General features: G+C 38.9%; 1 protein-coding gene across 1 annotated transcript in view; it reads right to left on the bottom strand.

The window, feature by feature from the left end:
* GPR156 (G protein-coupled receptor 156) overlaps positions 1 to 14991 on the bottom strand; it is a 60587-nt gene extending 45596 nt beyond the window's left edge. The window contains exons 1-2 of the mRNA XM_060149327.1: positions 14803 to 14991; positions 14451 to 14587 (exon numbers count right to left, since the gene is read on the bottom strand). Of these exons, the coding sequence (XP_060005310.1) occupies positions 14451 to 14587; positions 14803 to 14898 (233 nt within the window). The 5' untranslated portion in view covers positions 14899 to 14991. The remainder of the gene's footprint in view (positions 1 to 14450; positions 14588 to 14802) is intronic.
* Between the last annotated feature and the right edge of the window lie 3545 nt (positions 14992 to 18536).

Below are 18536 nucleotides of genomic sequence, written 5' to 3'. Positions count from 1 at the left end.
CAGAAACGTAGAGTTAGGACATGAAAAATAAAGTAACAACTTCACAAAACAGGTAATGATCTAAGGATGATCATTATCATGATTCCCCTGAAAGATAGTACAGGCAATAAAATACAGTTTTAAGGAAAGGGCCCTATAGTAGATTATTTTATCAAAATAAGTTACTACTAATAGGAGTTTTAGTTTTTCTCTTTAAAATTTAAAACGATTTTAATTGTGGTAAAATAAAAATAAAGTTACATACAATAAAACATAAAATTTACCATCTTAACCCTGTTTAAGTGTACAGTTCAGTAGTATTAATTATATTGACATTGTTGTGTAACCAATCTCCAGAACTTTTTCAACTTGCAAAACTGAAACTCTATACCCATTAAACAATAATTTCCCATTTCTCCCTCCCTCCCCTCAGCCCCTAGCAACAACCATTTTATTTTCTATTTCTATGAGTTTCACTACCCTTGATATCTCATATAAATAGATGCATACAGTATTTGTCTTTTTTGTGAGTGGCTTATTTCCCTTAATGTCCTCAAGATACATCTGTGTTGTAACATATGTCAATTTCCTTCCCTTTTAAGGCTGAATAATATTCCATTGCATGTACATCTCACATTTTGTTTATCCATTCATCTGTCAATGGACACTTGGATAGCTTGTTTTTTGGGGGCAGGGGGGAAGATGGGACCAAATACTAAAGTTGATATCCAGAGGATTAACCTGTCTTCTCCTAATAAGGTGCTTGGTATCACTACCAGAGACAGAAAGCTGGTAAGAATTGGGACTCAAATGGTGGCCAAAGAGGTTAGACCAGAATTCAGGAATCTAGGCAGACTCACAGGATTAAGACACACAAACCAGACACTGGGAGCATGAAAGGAAGAAGAAGCAGTGGTAATTTAGGGATTGAACATGCAAGGATGTCTAAAACCAGGAGATCTTGGTACAACATTGTGAATCAACTATATTTCAATTAAAAAAATGTTTTAAAAAAGTAAAACCAGGACATCACTTTGAGGAAGAGAAATACAGAAGAAAGAGTCAACAAGGGACTTCCCTGGCAGTCCAGTGGTTAAGACTTTGCCTTCCAATGCAGGGGGTGTGGGTTCAATCCCTGGTCAGGGAGCTAAGATCCCACATGCCTCATGGACAAAAAACCAAAATATAAACAGAAGCAATATTGTAACAAATTCAATAAAGACTGCAAAAAAATTAAAAAAAAAAAGAAAGAGTCAACAAAATAGTGAAGTATGAGTGAGAATCAAAGTCCACCAAGCAGGGTCAGGAAGTACAGAAAATTAGCAGAGGACCCAGTGAGTGAGGGGTTGTACCAGAAAGGGAGGATATACTACAGGCTAGTGTAGGTATCTAAGGGAGAGGTCCAGGATTCTAGCAGGCAGTATGCCACGAGGAAAGGAATGAACAGACTCTAAATAGACACTGGCTGCTCCACTCTGGCCTCTGCCCTAGGGCATGTTGATTTGATAAGAGAGAGGGGGGAAATGAAAATAGATAGGCCATCCAGAGAAAACCATAATTCAAAAAGATACACGCACCCCAATGTTCACTGCAGTGCTATTCACAATAGCCAGGACATGGAAGCAACCTAAATGTCCATCAACAGAGGAATGGATAAAGAAGATATGGTACATATACACAATGGAATATTACTCAGCCACAAAAAGAACAAAATAATGCCATGTGCAGCAACATGGATGGACCCAGAGATTCTCATACTGAGTGAAGTAAGTCGACAGAGAAAGACAAATATAAGATAGCGCTTATATGTGGAATCTAAAAAAAGACTACAAATGAACTTATCTACAAAACCGAAATAGATTTACAGATATAGAAAATAAACTTATGGGAGCTTCCCTGGTGGCACAATGGTTAAGAATCCACCTGCCAGTGCAGGGGACACAGGTTCAAGCCCTGGACCGGGAAGACCCCACATGCCACAACTACTGAGCCGTGCTCTAGAGCCCGCAAGCCACAACTGCTGAGCCCGCGTGCCACAACTAGCCCACGTGCCTAGAGCCCGTGCTCCGCAACAAGAGAAGCCACCACCATGAGAAGCCTGTGCACTGCAACAAGAGTAGCCCCTGCTCGCTGCAACTAGAGAAAGCCCGCGAGCAACAATGAAGACCCAACGCAGCCAAAAATAAAATAAATAAATTTATTTAAAAAAAAAAAGAAAATAAACTTATGGTTACCAGGGAGTGGGAAGGGGAGGGATAAATTGGAGGACTGGGATTGACGCATACCCACTACCATATATAAAATAGATAACTAATAAGGACCTACTGTATAGCACAAGGAACTCTACTCAATACTCTGTAATGGCCTATGTGGGAAAAGAATCTAAAAAAGAGTGTATATATGTATTTGTATAACAGATTCACTTTGCTGTAACCTGAAGCTAACACAACATTGTAAATCAATTACACCCCAATAAAAAAAATTTTTTTAAGTAAATAGATAGGCCAGATCTAGGAAACTTATACTGCATTCTGGAGCTGACTCTCAACATCCAAAACGGTGTGGCTACTTTGATTTCCATCCAGACTAGTGTCAATATTGGCATGGGTTGGATTTGGTGAGGCTGCAGGGATATCTACACAGCGGGGATGCCTGGGGTCCAGAGAGTGTTAGTTATAGTCTGAAAGTTGTTAGTGGGGCCTGCTATAATATGAATTTAGTGCTAATTTACACCACTTATTTTCTTGTGCCTACAGCCAAACTATGCCCAGATTCCAGGGGTGGGACCAAACTGATAGTTGAAAGTTAATGGGTGGGGGGGGCAGATACAAAAAGAAGAAGGGTATAGAGGTTAGAAGACAATCAGTTCTTTGCAATCCTACGCTATACAGTAATGTTACTGGTCCACTGTGAAATTTCTCAGGATGAGACAAAACTGTTCAGATATTACATAAACAATATTACCAGTTTGTTTTTCTTTTCTCTCTTTCTTCTTCTTTAAAGAGTTTAGAGTACATAAGTACGATGTGCAGGAAAAACATGTTTCTAGAAAATTATATTCACAGATAAGCTTCTCTAATTTGCCAGTTCTACTCTGCTGAGGCATGTTTTCCAGCAAACAAAATGCACTAATAAATCTATCAGGAACAGAAAGGCAGTGGGGGACAGCTGCAGCCGCAGCATCCAGGAGTGACAATGATTAATTCCTACATCTGCTCAGTCAGATAGAAGCAAAGGTCACTGTGCATAGATTAGCATCCTGATCACCACCTCCTCCTAACACACACACACACACACACACGCGCGTGCGCATGCATGCACGCACACAGGAATAGCATCTTCCTCCATTGATCACGGCAAAGTTCAGAATATGAACTGAAATATGTCTACTGTCTGAAAACTTCCCTCCCCCCAGAAAGCAAGCTCTTTAGTGGGACAGAGATGGAAGAAGGAATAGAATAGGATCAGCAACTGATTAATGTCAGATTACTGTCTAACCTTGTTAACATCCAAATTAAGTGAAAATCTGATGCTCAGCTACATTTACGAAAGCCAAGGGAACAGGAAATTTAAGAACAAACCCTGATGCAGGAAGCTGATCAAAGTAAGAAAGGCTATTATGGTGAAGCAGTTGAACACGTGGACATCTGGCATTATGTAAGGAAGGTATTTAGAAGCTGACTCTTTGTCCTCATGTTCAGCAGTCCCCTGAAGACATTGCCACTTCCTATTCATGACTTCTACACTTATAGATACCTGACAGGTTGACTTTTTAAAAAAATAATCTTGGAGCAGGAAAGGTATTTTTTAAGTGCACAAATTATAAATGTTTAGCTCAGTGAATTATTACCAAGAAAACATCTATGTAACTATCATCCAAGTCAAGAAAAAGAACATTTCAATACCTCAAAACCTCCACTCATAATTATTACCCTTTCCTTCCTCCCTAAAGGTACACCACTATCTTGACTTTTTTTTTTCCACTAGCTTGACTTTTAACACTATACTTTAGTTATGCCTTTAAAATGTATTTAAGGGGAAGCATACAGTACATGTTCTTTTGTGGCTAGCTTTTAAAATTTGTTTATGAGATTTGGTCATGTTTCTGGGTGTTAATAACTTGCTCATTTTCATTGCTGAATAGTATTTCATTGCAAGAATGTACCATAACATTTATTCCTTCTACTGTTAAAGGACAGTTGGGGTGACTACAAATAATGCTAGTGTGAATATTCTTTATACAACTTTTGGTATAAATGTGCATACATTTCTCATGGGAATAATTTAGAAGTGGACTTGCTGGATCACAAGGTATATGAATTGTTAATTTTAGAAAATATGCCATATAAGAAAAATAAGAACTAGCGATGTAATGTACAACATGGTAAATATAATTAACACTGCTGTATGTTACATATGAAAGTTGTTAATAGAGTGACTCCTAAGAGTTCTCATCACAAGGAAAAAGTTTTTTTCTATTTCTTTAATTTTGTATCTATACAAGATGATGGATGGTCACTAAACTTACTGTGATAATCATTTCACGATGTATGTAACAAATCATAATGCTGTACACCTTCAACTTATATAGTGTTATATGTCAATTATATCTCAATAAACCTGGGAGAAAAAAAATTTTCACAGGAAAAAAAAAGAAGATATACCAAATCACTTTCCAAAGTGGTTGTACCAATTTGCACTCTCACCATGAGCAGACAAGAATTTCACAGTTTTGCATCTTTATCTTTAAAAATTTAAGTCATTTGGTATATATCTCATAGTATTAATTTGCTTTTCCCTAGCCATAGGTAACCACTAACCTACTTTCTGTCTATATAGATTTGTCTATTCTAAGCATTTTAATAAATGGAATCATAAAATATATGGTCTTCTTCTCAAAAAGGGAAAGAAACCCAAACATAACACTAAAGATAGTCTTCAAATCAAAAGGGAAGAGAACAAAAGAAAAAAGGAACAAAAAAGAACTAAAAAAACCACAAAACAGTTAACAAAATGGCAGTAAGTACATACTTATCAATACTTTAAAGGAACATGGACTAAATGATCCAATCAAGCCGCACAGCACAGGGAGATCAGCTTGGTGCTTTGTGACCACCTAGAGGGGTGGGATAGGGAGGGTGGGAGGGAGATGGAAGAGGGAGGAGATATGGGGATATATGTATATGTGTAGCTGATTCACTTTGTTATAAAGCAGAAACTAACACACCATTGTAAAGCAATTATACTCCAATAAAGATGTTAAAAAAAATGATCCAATCAAAAGACATAGACTGGCTGAATGGATACAAAAACACCACCCATATATATGCTGCCTACAAGAGACTCATTTCAGATCTAAAGACACACAAAACTAAAAGCAAGGGGATGGAAAAAAGAATACTCCATGCAAATGGAAATCAAACAAAAGCTGGGGCAGCAATACTTATATGAGACATAATAGATGTTAAAGCAAAAACTGTAGCAAGAAACAAAGGAGGTCATTACATAATAATCAAGGGATTGATACAAGAAGATACAGCAATTATAAATACATATGTGCTCAACATAGGAGCACATATAAAAAACTTTATATTTATATATATAATAAAACATTCCATCCCAAAGCAGCAGAATACACATTCTTTTCAAGTGCACATGGAATATTCTCCAGGACAGATCATTTGCTAGGCCACAAAACAAGTCTCGGGAAATTTAAGAAAACTGAAATCATATCAAGCATCTTTTCTGACCACAATACTATGAGACTAGAAATCAATTACAAGAAAATAACTGCAAAAAACATAAACATGTGGAATCCAGACAATATGCTACTAAACAACCAATGGATCACTGAAGAAACCAAAGAAGAAATTTTTTAAAAATCTGAAGACAAAAGAAAATAAAAGCACAACAATCCAAAAACTATAGGATGCAGAAAAAGCAGTTCTAAGAGGGAAGTTTATAGCGATACAAGCTACTTTAGGAAACAACAAAAAATCTCCAATAAACAACCTAACCTCATACCTAAAGAAGAACAGACAAAACCCAAAGTTAGTAGAAGGAAAAAAATCATAAAGATCATAGCAGAAATAAATGAAATATGGACTGAAAAACAATAGAAAAGATCAATGAAACTAACAGCTCGTTCTTTGAAAAGACAAACAAAAGTGATAAACCTTCAGCCAGACTCATCAAGAAAAAAGGAGAGAGGGCCCAAATCAATAAAATCAGAAATGAAAAATGAGAAGTTACAACTGGCACCACAGAAATACATTCTTGCTGGGTATGGCCACAGGCAAGGCCCTGACTGCTCCTTAACTAGACCATTTCTCAGGGCTGTGTTTGCAGTGAGCAACCTTGAGAGATGAGGTAACATACCCCACCCCCCAGACAAAGAATAGGCTTGTTACGATTCACTATAAAAGTGAAGAATTCCCCAGGCTTAGGTTCCTTTCCTTTAATGGTAGCTCCCTGTGTGTGCAAGTATCATCCATCATGGGCCCTGCATCATCCCCATGGGACTGATGGCATGGGAACCAGCACAAACCCAACACGAAGCTCTGACTACTGCTTTCTACCATGAGTAACGAAGTACTTTGTTTCTGACCCAAGAGTCTTGTGTCTTTTGCTAGCATAAAACAGTAACAGGCTAAGTTGTTAACTTATAAGTAGGGCAAAATCTCATACCCTACACAATTCTTTTTTTTAAGTAATTTATTTATTTATTTATTTTTGGCTGCATTGGGTCTTCATTGCTGCGTGCAGGCTTTCTCTGTGGTGGTGAATGGGGGCTACTCTTCGTTGCGGTGTGCAGGCTTCTCATTGTGGTGGCTTCTCTTGCTGAGGAGCGCAGGCTCTAGGTGCATGGGCTTCAGTAGTTGCAGCACGCGGGCTTGGCAGTTGTGGCTCATGGGCTCTAGAGCACAGGCTCAATAGTTGTGGCGCACGGGCTTAGTTGCTCTGCAGCATGTGGGATCTTCCCGGACCAGGGCTCGAACCCGTGTCCCCTGCATTGGCAGGCAGATTCTTAACCACCGCGCCACTAGGGAAGCCCCCCTACACAATTCTTATTACTCAAACTTTTTGATTTCCCAGGTAGTAAAAACCCAGCTACTGGGGATTATTGTGGGAATGCTACTTTCAATTCTGAGAAGTAACAATATGTAAATAACTACCATCTAAATCATTATCACAAATGACAGTGAGATAAGGTCTTAGAATAAAAGATAGTCCTTTAATTGAACAAGTTTATCTTCATACAAAACTTATGACACTGCCCTTGTTTTGTGCATTTCAGAGGAGGCACCAGGAGAGCCTCCCTTTTGACATGAAAGGTCTACTTTGCTCCAAGAGTTAATTTGGTCCTTATTAAACTGCATGAGGAATCTAGGAAAAAAGAGTGCATTCTCCCATATCAGTCATTAATACCTAGCACACTTCACAGATGGGTTTTAGGTCACCTAGCAGGGCCCTTTGGAAAAGAACACCAAATATGGTATACTTTTTCACTCATGAGAACCTTCTCAAAAAAATAAGAATGTTTATGGACTACATTTTTAATAGCTTTAATGAGTGTAACTGACATACAATCAACTGTATGATTTTTGAGGATTATATGATTTATTAAGTTTTGATATATGTATATACCTGTGAAATATTCGCCACAATGAAGGTAATGAACCATCACCCCCAAAAGTTTCCACATGCCCCTTGGTCATCCCTCCTTCCTGCTCTTCTGTGTTACCCCCGACCTGCAGGCAACCACTCATCTGATCTCTATCACTACAGATTAGTTAACAATAGATTAATTTTCTAGAATTTGTATAATTGGTATTATATAGTATACAATCTTTTTTGCCTGTCTTCCTTCACTCAGCATAATTATTTTGATATCCATCCATGTTGTTCCAAATATTAATAATTATTTTAATGTTGAGTAGTATTTCATTGTATGGATATACCAAAATTTGTTTATCCGTTCACTTGTTGATGGATATTTGTTATTTGCAGTTTTTGGCTATTACAAATAAAACTGTTATGAACATGGTAGACAAGTATGGTATACATATAGCTTAATTTCTCTGGGTGAAAACCTGAGAGCAGAATGACTGGATCATATGGTAGCCATATGTTGAACTTTTAAAGAAACGTTCAGGCTGTTTTCCAAAGTGGTTGTACCATATTACATTCCCACCAGCAGTATATGCCAATTTAGCCAGTCTTTTAAAATTTCAACCATTCTAATAGGTGTGTAGTGGTATTTCATTGTGGTTTTTTTTTTTTTTTTTTGCCCGCGCCGTGTGGCATGTGGGATGTGGGATCTTAGTTCCCTGACCAGGGATCAAACCCATGTCCCCTGCATTGGGAGCGCGGAGTCTTATCCGCTGGACCACCAGGGAAGTCCCTCATTGTGGTTTTAATATGCATTTCCCTATGACAAATGGTGTTGACTATCTTTTCACATGTTTATTTGCCATCCATATATCTTCTGTGGTGAAGTGTCTGTTCAAACCTTTCACTCATTTTTTTGTTGTTGTTGGATTGCTTCTTTTATTATCAATTTTTAGTATTATTTATATATTCTGGATACAAGTTGTTTATCAGATACATGACTTGCAGATATTTTCTTCCAGTATGTGGCTTTCTTTTCATTTTCTTAAGTTTCTCTTTAGAAGAGAAGATGCTTCTAATTTTGATGAAGTTCAACTCATCAATGCTTTGTTTTATGGATTTTACTTTTATTGTTGTACCTAATAAATCTTTGCTTATTATAAGGTCACAAAATTGTTATCCTATGCTTTCTTTGAGAAGTTTTACAGTTTCAGATTTTTTTTAGATTTAATAGATAGGTCTATGATCCATTTTCAGTTAATTTCTAAACATGGCACAAGATGTCGATCAAAGTTCATTTCTGCATATGGGTATCCAATTGTTCCAGCACCATTTGCTGAAAAGACTGACTGTCCCTTCTCCACTGAATTGCCTTTGCACCTTTGTTGAAAAGCAGTTTCTCATGTATGCATAGGTTTATTTCTGGATTTTATCTGTTCTGTTGATGTATATGTCTATCTTTACCCAATACCAAACTGTCTTCATTACTGTAGCTTTGTAACATCTTGAAATCAGGTGGTCCTAGTCCTCCAACTTTATTCTTCTTTAAAGTTGTTTTGGCTCTTCTAGGTGCTTCATATTTCCATGTGAATCATAGAACCAGCTTGTCAATTTATATAAAAAAAGGCCAGCTGAATTGTGATTGTGATTGGGTTTAGTCTATAGATCAATAAGGGGAGAATTAACAATATTGAGTCTTCTAACCCATGAACACAATATGTCTCCATTTATTTAGAATTTCTTTAATATCTCTCAGCAATGTTTTGCAGTTTTCAATGCACAAGTATTTCACATTGTTTGTTAGATTTATCCCTAAATATTTCATATTTTTTATGCTACTGTAAATGGCATTACTTTTAATTTCACTTTTCAATTGTTTTTACTATATAGAAATACAGTTGAGTTTTGTACATTGATCTTGTACCCTGCAAACTTGTTAAAATAATTTATTAGTTCTAATTGTTTTTTTAAAAAAAATAGATTCCATTGAATTTTCTGTATAGATGATCAGGTGACCTGAAGGTAAGCCATTTTAGTTCTTCCTTTCTAAGTTAGGTGACTTTTATTTCTCTTTGCATTGGCTAAAACCTTCACTGTTGAATAGAACTGGTGAGAGCAGACATCTTGCTTCTGATCACAATGGGAAAGCATTTAGTCTTCTACCATTAAAAATGGTAGGGAAGGGGCTTCCCTGGTGGCGCAGTGGTTGACAGTCCGCCTGCTGATGCAGGGGACACGGGTTCATGCCCCGGTCCGGGAAGATCCCACATGCTGCGGAGCAGCTAGGCCCGTGAGCCATGGTCACTGAGCCTGCGTGTCCGGAGCCTGTGCTCCGCGACGGGAGAGGCCACAACGGTGAGAGGCCCGCGTACCGCAAAAAAAAAAAAAAAAAAAATGGTAGGGAAGGCAGCTATGCTCACCACTATACCACCAACGCACACCAAACATAAAATAGCTAGCTAGTGGGAAGCAGCCGCATAGCACAGGGAGATCAGCTTGGTGCTTTGTGACCACCTAGAGGGGTGGGATAGGGAGGGTGGGAGGGAGGGAGATGCAAGAGGGTAGAGGTATGGGGACCAATGTATATGTATAACTGATTCACTTTGTTATAAAGCAGAAACTAACACACCATTGTAAAGCAATTATACTCCAATAAAGATGTTAAAAAAAATGGTAGGGAGTTCTTTTCTATTTTACTTTGTTGAGATTTTATCAGGAATGGATGTTGAACCTTGTCAAATGCTCTTTCTATGCCTATTAAGATGATCATATGGTTTTCTTTTTTAGTTGGTAAACATGGTGTATTATATTGATTGATATATGGATGTTAAAACAACTTTGCATTCCTGGAATAAACTTCACTTTGTCATGATGAATTATCCTTTTGATATTGGTTGTACTCAATTTGTTAAAATTTTGTTTAGAATTTTGGATCTATGTTCATGAGCCTATAGCCTTTTTCTCTTCTAAATTCTTTGTTTCCTAACTCATTACAGTAAGTTAGGAAATGCTTCCTTATTTTCAGTTTCTTAGAAGACTTTGTGTAGAACTAGTAACATTTCTACAATACAGGCACAGGGGTGCCTCTGGCTCAGGGTCTCTCACAAGTATACCCCTTGGTGAGCCATGGCTGCAGTCCTCCAAGGCTCGACTGGGGGAAAATCTGCTTCCAAGCTTATTCACACTGCTCTTAGCAGGACTCAGAAGATCTATTTTGAAGCTCACTGACATGGCTGTTAATAAGCCTCAGGTCCTTGATGGCCACAGACTGGAACATCAGCTCCTGGCCATGTGGGCCTCTCTGCAGGGCAGCTCACAAAATGGAAGGTGGCATCCCTCAGAGTGAGTGAGTGAAAGAGTGAGAGGGATCCAAGTTGGAAGCCATAGTCTTTTTGTAACCTTATCCCAAGTGACTAATAAGCAAATCAGTCAGTCTAGCCCATACTCAAGGAGAAGAGATTTCACAATATTGTGACTACCAGGAGGTAGGACTTATTGGAGAACATTTTAGAGACTGCCTACCAAAGTTGTTCATGATATTAACTTATTTTCCTTCTAATATTTATAGAATCTTTAGTGATGACAGCTCTCTCTCCCTTACTTGGGTAGTTATATATTCTCTCTTTTTTTTCCTGGTCACTTGGTCTAGAAGTTGGTCAATCTTATTGATCTTCATAAAGTTTTTGGTTTTGCTGTTTTTATCTGTTGCTTTTCTGTTTTTCATTTTATAAGTTTCCACTTTGATTTTTATTATTCCTTTCTTCTGTTTATTTGGGGACTCATCTGCTCTTGTTTTCTGTTTTGTAAGGTGGATCTTTCTTCTTTATAATGTGGAGTTTAGTGCTCTAATTTCCCCTGAAGTACTGCTTTGATGGCATCCAAAAATTTTTGATATATTGTGTTTTCACCTTCATTCAGTTGAAAATACTTTCTAGTTTCCCTTCTGATTTCTTCTTTGACCATGGGTTATTTTAAAGTATTCTATTTAGTTTCCAAATATTTCAGAATTTTCCAGAGATCTCTCTGTTATGGATTTCTAATTTAATTCCATTCTGGTCAGAGAACATACTTTGTATAATTTGAATCCTTTTAAATTTAATAAGATCTTCTCTATGGCCCAGAAGGTGATCTATCTTGGTAAATGTTCTGTGTGTACTTGAAAAGAATGTGTATTCTGCTCCTGTTGGGTGTAGGATTATACAAATGTCAATTAGGTCAAGTTGGTTGATGGAGTTCTTCAAGTCTTCTGTATCTTTACAGATTTTCCCTTGTAGACTACATTTTAAAATGTTATCAAAAATGCAGTATTGGTGACTGAACTTGAACACTGCTACATTATTTTTATTTTATTAAAATGTTTTTCTTACTCTGGCACACACATGCATGTGTGCACACACAGAGTCACACCCACAAGTTTAGAGACCACAGAACTGGAGTGAAATGAGGCATCTAACTGTGATGCTGCACCTTTGAACAAATTTTACTATTTAAGAAAGCACTTTTGAAACTGGGTTATTTTATGCTTCCTTGTCTGACCTTGTAAGCTACTTAACTGCAAGATGTGTTTTTACTCACAGCGCCTCTTAATATGTTACTTTTTATGCCAAGTCATGCTCCCGCTGCAGGCAAGACAAGGAACAAAGTCTTTAGTAGAATGAAACAAATACAGGCGCTTCTGCTATAACACTGTTTACAAGTGTTCAGACATATAAATGCTTTTTAAAAAACCTCACATTCTACAAAATTGTGGATAAGAGTAATGGCTTATGGGAAAATAATGTGGGGCCATAACATACGAAACACATTTAACTTTGTAACCAGAATACTAATAAAAAATAATAATAATCTCAATTAAAATCCTAGTACTCAGTAAATGTCCACTACCACTTGTACCCAGGATCACAGCTGATTTTTACAGCCTTAAATCTGCAAGACATAGGTCCTTAAGGGCATTCACCTCCAATAGATAACATTGTCATCAAAATCTAATTTGGATCTCTGTTTTCTTCAGCAATCAATTGTTTTTAAATACGAGGGAAATGTCTTCTTCATGTCTTCATCTACTCCTGCAACTTCATCAGATAGCGTCACATTGTAGGTAGAATACCAGTTCTTGAAGCCATTAAACCAGCTACTGCTTGCACTGCTATCACAGTATTCTTAGCTTAAGGCTTCCTTCTTTAACTGTAAGAAAGCTTGCCCCTGGATGCTTTAAACTATTGATTAGCTGGGGAAAAAATTACATATGAACCAATGATGTTATTTTCTTATTTGCCAATTGGGTACTAACTTGCATTATAGAAATGTGTTGTAACTGAAAATAGTATACTCCATAGTTTTCTAACCTTGGAATGTGTGATTTTCCTAGTCATTTTCTTGGCAGCAGCTACTGCTGGGATTTAAATCTCCTTACTCCCAGGATCACTGAAAACATATTTACTGAGCACTTACTACGTTCCAGTCTGTTCTAAATGCTGGAAACAGTGGTGAGCATGACAGACAAGGTCCTTGTGTTCACAGACTTTACATTCTGGTGGGGGATGCAGACAATAAACAGGTAAATCAATAAATATGGTATTATCAGAGAGTGATACTTGCTATGAAGAAAATAAAACAGGGTGATGGGATATGGCATGAGACGTAGGGGGCTGGGTGGCCATTCTGTAGAGACGCTACCTTAGATAGGATGATCAGGGAAATCCTCCCTGAAGAGATGACAATTGAGACAAGACCTATCAGATGAGAAGGAACTAGTCATGGGACGATCTGGAGAAGACTGTCAGGCAGTGGGAACAGTAAAGTGACAGTAAATCAAAGGCCTTAAGATGGGAGTGGGCTTAGTGTATTTGAGGGACAGAATGAAAAGTGGCTGGGGAAGCTTCAGGGGTGCCCCCAGGGCCAAGTGCCACTCCTCACTGCCGTGCTGAGGTTGACCCAGTAGATCAAGCCACTGCTGCCTAACAGTTCCATGTCCTCCAAGCCTCAGATGGCCAGTGGCACCCCAAAATGCCTGCAGACAAATCCAACTGACTGACCCTCATCTGAGTGCCAAGCCCAGGCAACGGAGCATAATACACTTGATCGCCACAAAGTGTCAGGCTGCTGTGGGGACAGGCGAGTTTGGCATCTCTGAGGGGGTTGTTGAAATCTGACATGGGCTCCATCCAGAAATCACCTGTAGACCAGGGAGAGAAGGCTGGAGCAGGGCTTCTCAGGAGGGAGCCTGGGATAGCTGGGGCAGGAGGATGGCACAGAGTGGGAGAGATGGGGTGGGCCTTGAGGGAAGGACTGGATACCAGTGAAGGAAAGATTCTGCAAGTCCCTTCAGAAAAAAAGCCATCACTTTGTTTCTTTTGTCAGTCCTGGGTGCCATACGCCCTTACCTGGATGAGCCAGTGACTTTCCAACCAGTCACAATTGCCTAGCAGAATAGCCAGGTAGTGGGGCTTCACTATTTTTACGGAAACCTTAGCTTACCCAGACTGGTTCCAATTGTGCTGCCATAAACTTTAATGTTGCTTTGGAATATTTCTCTACGTGCTCTCTATTTTTAATACAAATACCTCATCTTCTCGGAAAGATCTCACCATCCTTTATGAGGAGAGACTCTTCATTCTCTTCTTGGATATCCTTGTAGTAGTTAGCACAAGAGTGGGCCAGACCTTTCTCCTTCTCAAGAGGGAATTGTACTGCAAGGCCAGGCCTCCTTCAGGGACAGCTTCTCACATAGTTTAATGCCACAGTAGAACACAAGCTTTGCTGATACCAGCCAGCAGCTCGTGGTGCCAAAATGACACTAACACTCTGGGTTTCATGTTTCAGGCAACGAGATATGAGAAACTAGTTATGGGGCTGCTTACCTGTTCTTCCTGCAGCGAATTGTGAAGCCAAGAAAGAAGGCTATAAGCAGAATTCCACAGCTGAGGAAAGTCCAAACAATACCCAAGAGGGCAGGAGATAATGAAGAAATGGTCTTACTGCTGTGGTGGGAAGAGGTCTGAGAACAGAATGAAGAGAAGCTGTTAGAAACGAAGGCTCTTCTATAGATCAAACATGAACTGCCCCCATGACCCCCAGAGCTGGGACATAATGTCCTGCATAAGCATTTCCTCCTCGTACTTCTCCCCCCTCCACCACCACTACCATCATCAACAATAATAACAGCAACGTGTACATCTAAGCAGCCCTGACACCCCATGGCTGCTCACTTACAATTGTTGTCCTGCAGAGATCATGAAGGGGTCTCCGCTCCAGCTCCTGGCCAGGAAAACCATCACACAATTCAGAGCAGTTTATTTCAGACTCCATGTCATCATATGCCCCTCTTGGTATGTGCTTATTCACAGTCTTGGTTACCCACCAGTAGATAACCAGAAGATCTTTGAGTAAAACAGAAGAGCAACTCAAATCTTTTCTTCAGAGGTGTCATTTTGAAGCTGGCTCCTGGTGCAGAATCTGGGACGAACAATCCATTCAGGTGGAAGTGGAGAGTTATTTCACTAAGCTCCTTCATCAGACACCCTCCAGGCTCTCCTCGTCCCCTGCTGCCAGTGCAGACCATGTGAGTCAAGAGCGGGCATCTTAGTAACCATGAAGTCACACACTGCGATGATTCTGGCTTGCCACCAGATGGCAGTCGCTGCTCCAAGTACTCTCACACAGGTCTCAAAGGAGAAGAAAGCAATTAAGCCTGTTAAAAAACAAATGTTATTTATATATAACACATACAAATAAACACAAACACACACATATATGTAAATGGCTTATTACAGAGGTTTAAAATATTTTACACATTTTAACTATATATTTTTATTATATGTAGTTATATACATTATATATAACAAAGGTTTAAAATATAGTATATATTTAAATAAATATATTTCAAAACCTCTTTAATAAACAATACTTTAAAAACAAAGACAAAGCACACCTAACAATTTATAGATATACAGCTCTACAGTTCCTCTTCTGATCCCTTTTATGGTCCAGCACTACAAGAATTTTAGTTTCAATATGTGAACACATCTTCTTTTTTTCCCTAGTGGAACCCCCCCCGCCCTTCAAAGATCTTTCTATGCAACTTAGGGATTAAGCTCTGTCTGATCCTGGGTGGTGGTAGGCTCAGGTGCCCATACTGTCTGCATACATTGTCTGTTGGTTGGTCCTGTTCACTCCTGTTAGCTCAGTGAAGGGAGGAACATTCTATGCCCAGTCAGCTGGGATCTCAAAAGGATATGCAAGCCCTTTGCCAAGAGTTTTCTGTTTGTTTATTTTTTAACTGTTAGACTACTAGAAGTGGGATAGGCTACTCAGGTAATAGGGAGAGAAACTGAGGGTTCTAAGAATTCCCACAGAGTGAGCAAGTGGCCAGGGGATGGTGTTATTTCTCTCAGAAGATGATTGCAATATGAATACTGTGATCTAAAAAAAAGCTCTACCTTGCAGAACAAAAGTAGAAATGCTCAAAAGTAGAGAGGCTTAAATTAACTCCAGCAGAAAAGGCAGACATGTCCCCAATACTTTGAAGCAATCTACCCCGTAACAGAGAAACAGATTTGAAATTTTACCAGTGGGAATTTAAAAAAGGATGCCACTTCTGCGTTGTGTTTCTGAAACAGCTTAGCACAGTTTTCTTTTATTGTGGAGGAAACTTGGAAGAGAAAAAAAAATCAATTATTATTATTCCAATGGCCACTGAATACAGGACTTGTGTTTAAGTCAGAACAATAGTGACTGGTGTAGAATGCCATCTTTGGATTCTGCATGCTTAGACAGGAACAATATAGCACCAGGTGCTGCCCATATATTGGCCTCTCATATCTTCCTGAATTATTTACCAGGCTCATTACAATGAAATCCCAAGAGAACTAAAAGCCACTACCTCCTGTCAAGACATTTAAATTCTTGTGAAGTCTGATCAGATTACTGAATGCAAAATTAAGGAGAAAATATAAAAATCTGACTATTTGCATCTTAATTTAGTTGAAAATTTAATTGCTAAAAAGATAATTTTTTTTTTCTTAAAAGTTAGACATCCCCTGTTGTGCTTTCTAGCATAGAGCAATACTGGAAGCCACAGGGAGGACTATATGATGGATTGAAAAATATATTTTTCCTGTATTGCCCTTTTAATCATACTGGCAAATAAGTACACTTACATTTAAACCATTATTAAGTCCCTGTCTGTGTATCCTTACATCATATAGATGTGTGTGTGTATATATGTAAAACCTCATTTTGTTCTCACAATTGTGTCATGTGAGGTAAACAAGACATCTCCTCGTTTTCACATAAGAAAACTGAAGAGCAGAAAAGTGGAGAATCTTGCTCCAAATCTGCAGAGGCGGGACTCAAATCCAGGAGTTTAACTGAAAGGTCAATGTCCTCCCAGTTAATACCCTGCATGGGGCAGACACCCTGGACTGACCTCACCCCAAGAAGACACCAATGGCCTGTTAGGTTTCTTCATGTTTAGTTCCCAGAGCTTCACATGTATGGGATCTCTGGAGTGTGGCCCACAACAGTATGTCTATATCAGTAACTCTCAACCGGGGCAATTTTGCACAGCCAAAGGACATTTGGCAGTGTCTGGACACATTGTGGCTGTCAAAACTGAGAGGAAGGTCCTACTGACATGTGGTAGATAGAGGCCAGGGATGCTGTTAAACATCCTACAATTCACAGAATGGTCCAAATAACAAAGACTTATCCAGCCCCAAATGTCAGTAATGCTAAGGTAGAGAAACCCTGGTCAACACTGTGGATCTCAGAAGGGCTAACAACCTTAAGCCCAAATCACCTTTGGGAGCTTCTGTGAACATGATAGGATTGTCCAGCTGAACATAAATTTCTGAGTACATTCTAAAGGTCACCTTGGACAGACTGAACTCACTGGCATGGAACTTTGAATGCTAGGCACCCCTCCAGTCCATGGATATCAAGTGTAGGAACTTTATAAACCATGATACTAGGCTCTTCCACGGGGCAGGCATTCAATTATAACATTAGCACACATTTACAGAGATTCACACATGAAGAAGTGGTGAAACAAGTGAATGGCTTAGTTATTGAGAGGACAGAGTTGAATGATTTCAAAAAGTATTGAGTGATTGGGAAAGTGGGTGGGAAGTAGTGTGTCAGAGGGGATAATAGTGAGGCATTTGACCATAACATAGATACAGAATCCAAGGCACAAAGAGAAAGGTCTGCCAGGCTCCTCCAAGAGCAATTCCCGCCCCCACCAAAGTCTACAGAGGTAAACTGTCTAGTCCACAGACAGTAGCAGGCCCAAGAAGATGAAATGGTAGGGCTTACAATTTATTTGACAGAATCCTGCCCGGTGATTAGGATCAGCAAAACAGATACTGCATCAACTACACTGTTCCAAACAGCAAGATGGTCCTTTACAGGTTCACAACTCTCAACAGCCCCCATATCTTTCCACAAAAATCTACCCTATTCTTCTACACATTATTTCTGGCTATTGAAAAACTAGTCCTACAATTACTGTCTTTTAAAAATTTGTTTTGTAGTTGGTACAACTTCTGCTTCTATTCAGGAAGAATTAACTGCTATAGGAATTGCCGTCCTGCTGTAAACACCTCGAAAACCAGACAAAATATACAAAGCAACTCTTACCAGATATTGGATAACAGATTTCACAGGACTTTGGAAAACAAATGAGGTGAACCTACAATTGATTGACAGATATAAAGTGAAATATAAATAAATAAATATATCCTTCCAGTGACAATAATTGATCCCAAGTTACGGCCTGAAGGCAGTTCCCAGGCCACAGAACAAGGAGGGAAACCCAAAGAGAGCCTAGAAGTCTTGCTGAGGTAAGGAGAATAGATTGCAGTTTAGGGACATCAGGCAAACAAATTTGTGAGGCAGAGGAATGAAGAAGATGGAGATACCAAGAAAGAGAGTGCTTTGGAAACCTG

The sequence above is a fragment of the Lagenorhynchus albirostris genome, chromosome 5 (assembly GCF_949774975.1).
Source record: "Lagenorhynchus albirostris chromosome 5, mLagAlb1.1, whole genome shotgun sequence".
Classification (NCBI taxonomy): domain Eukaryota; kingdom Metazoa; phylum Chordata; class Mammalia; order Artiodactyla; family Delphinidae; genus Lagenorhynchus; species Lagenorhynchus albirostris.
The sequence above is the reverse complement of the archived record's forward strand: the minus strand, read 5'-3'. Positions and strand labels throughout refer to the sequence as shown.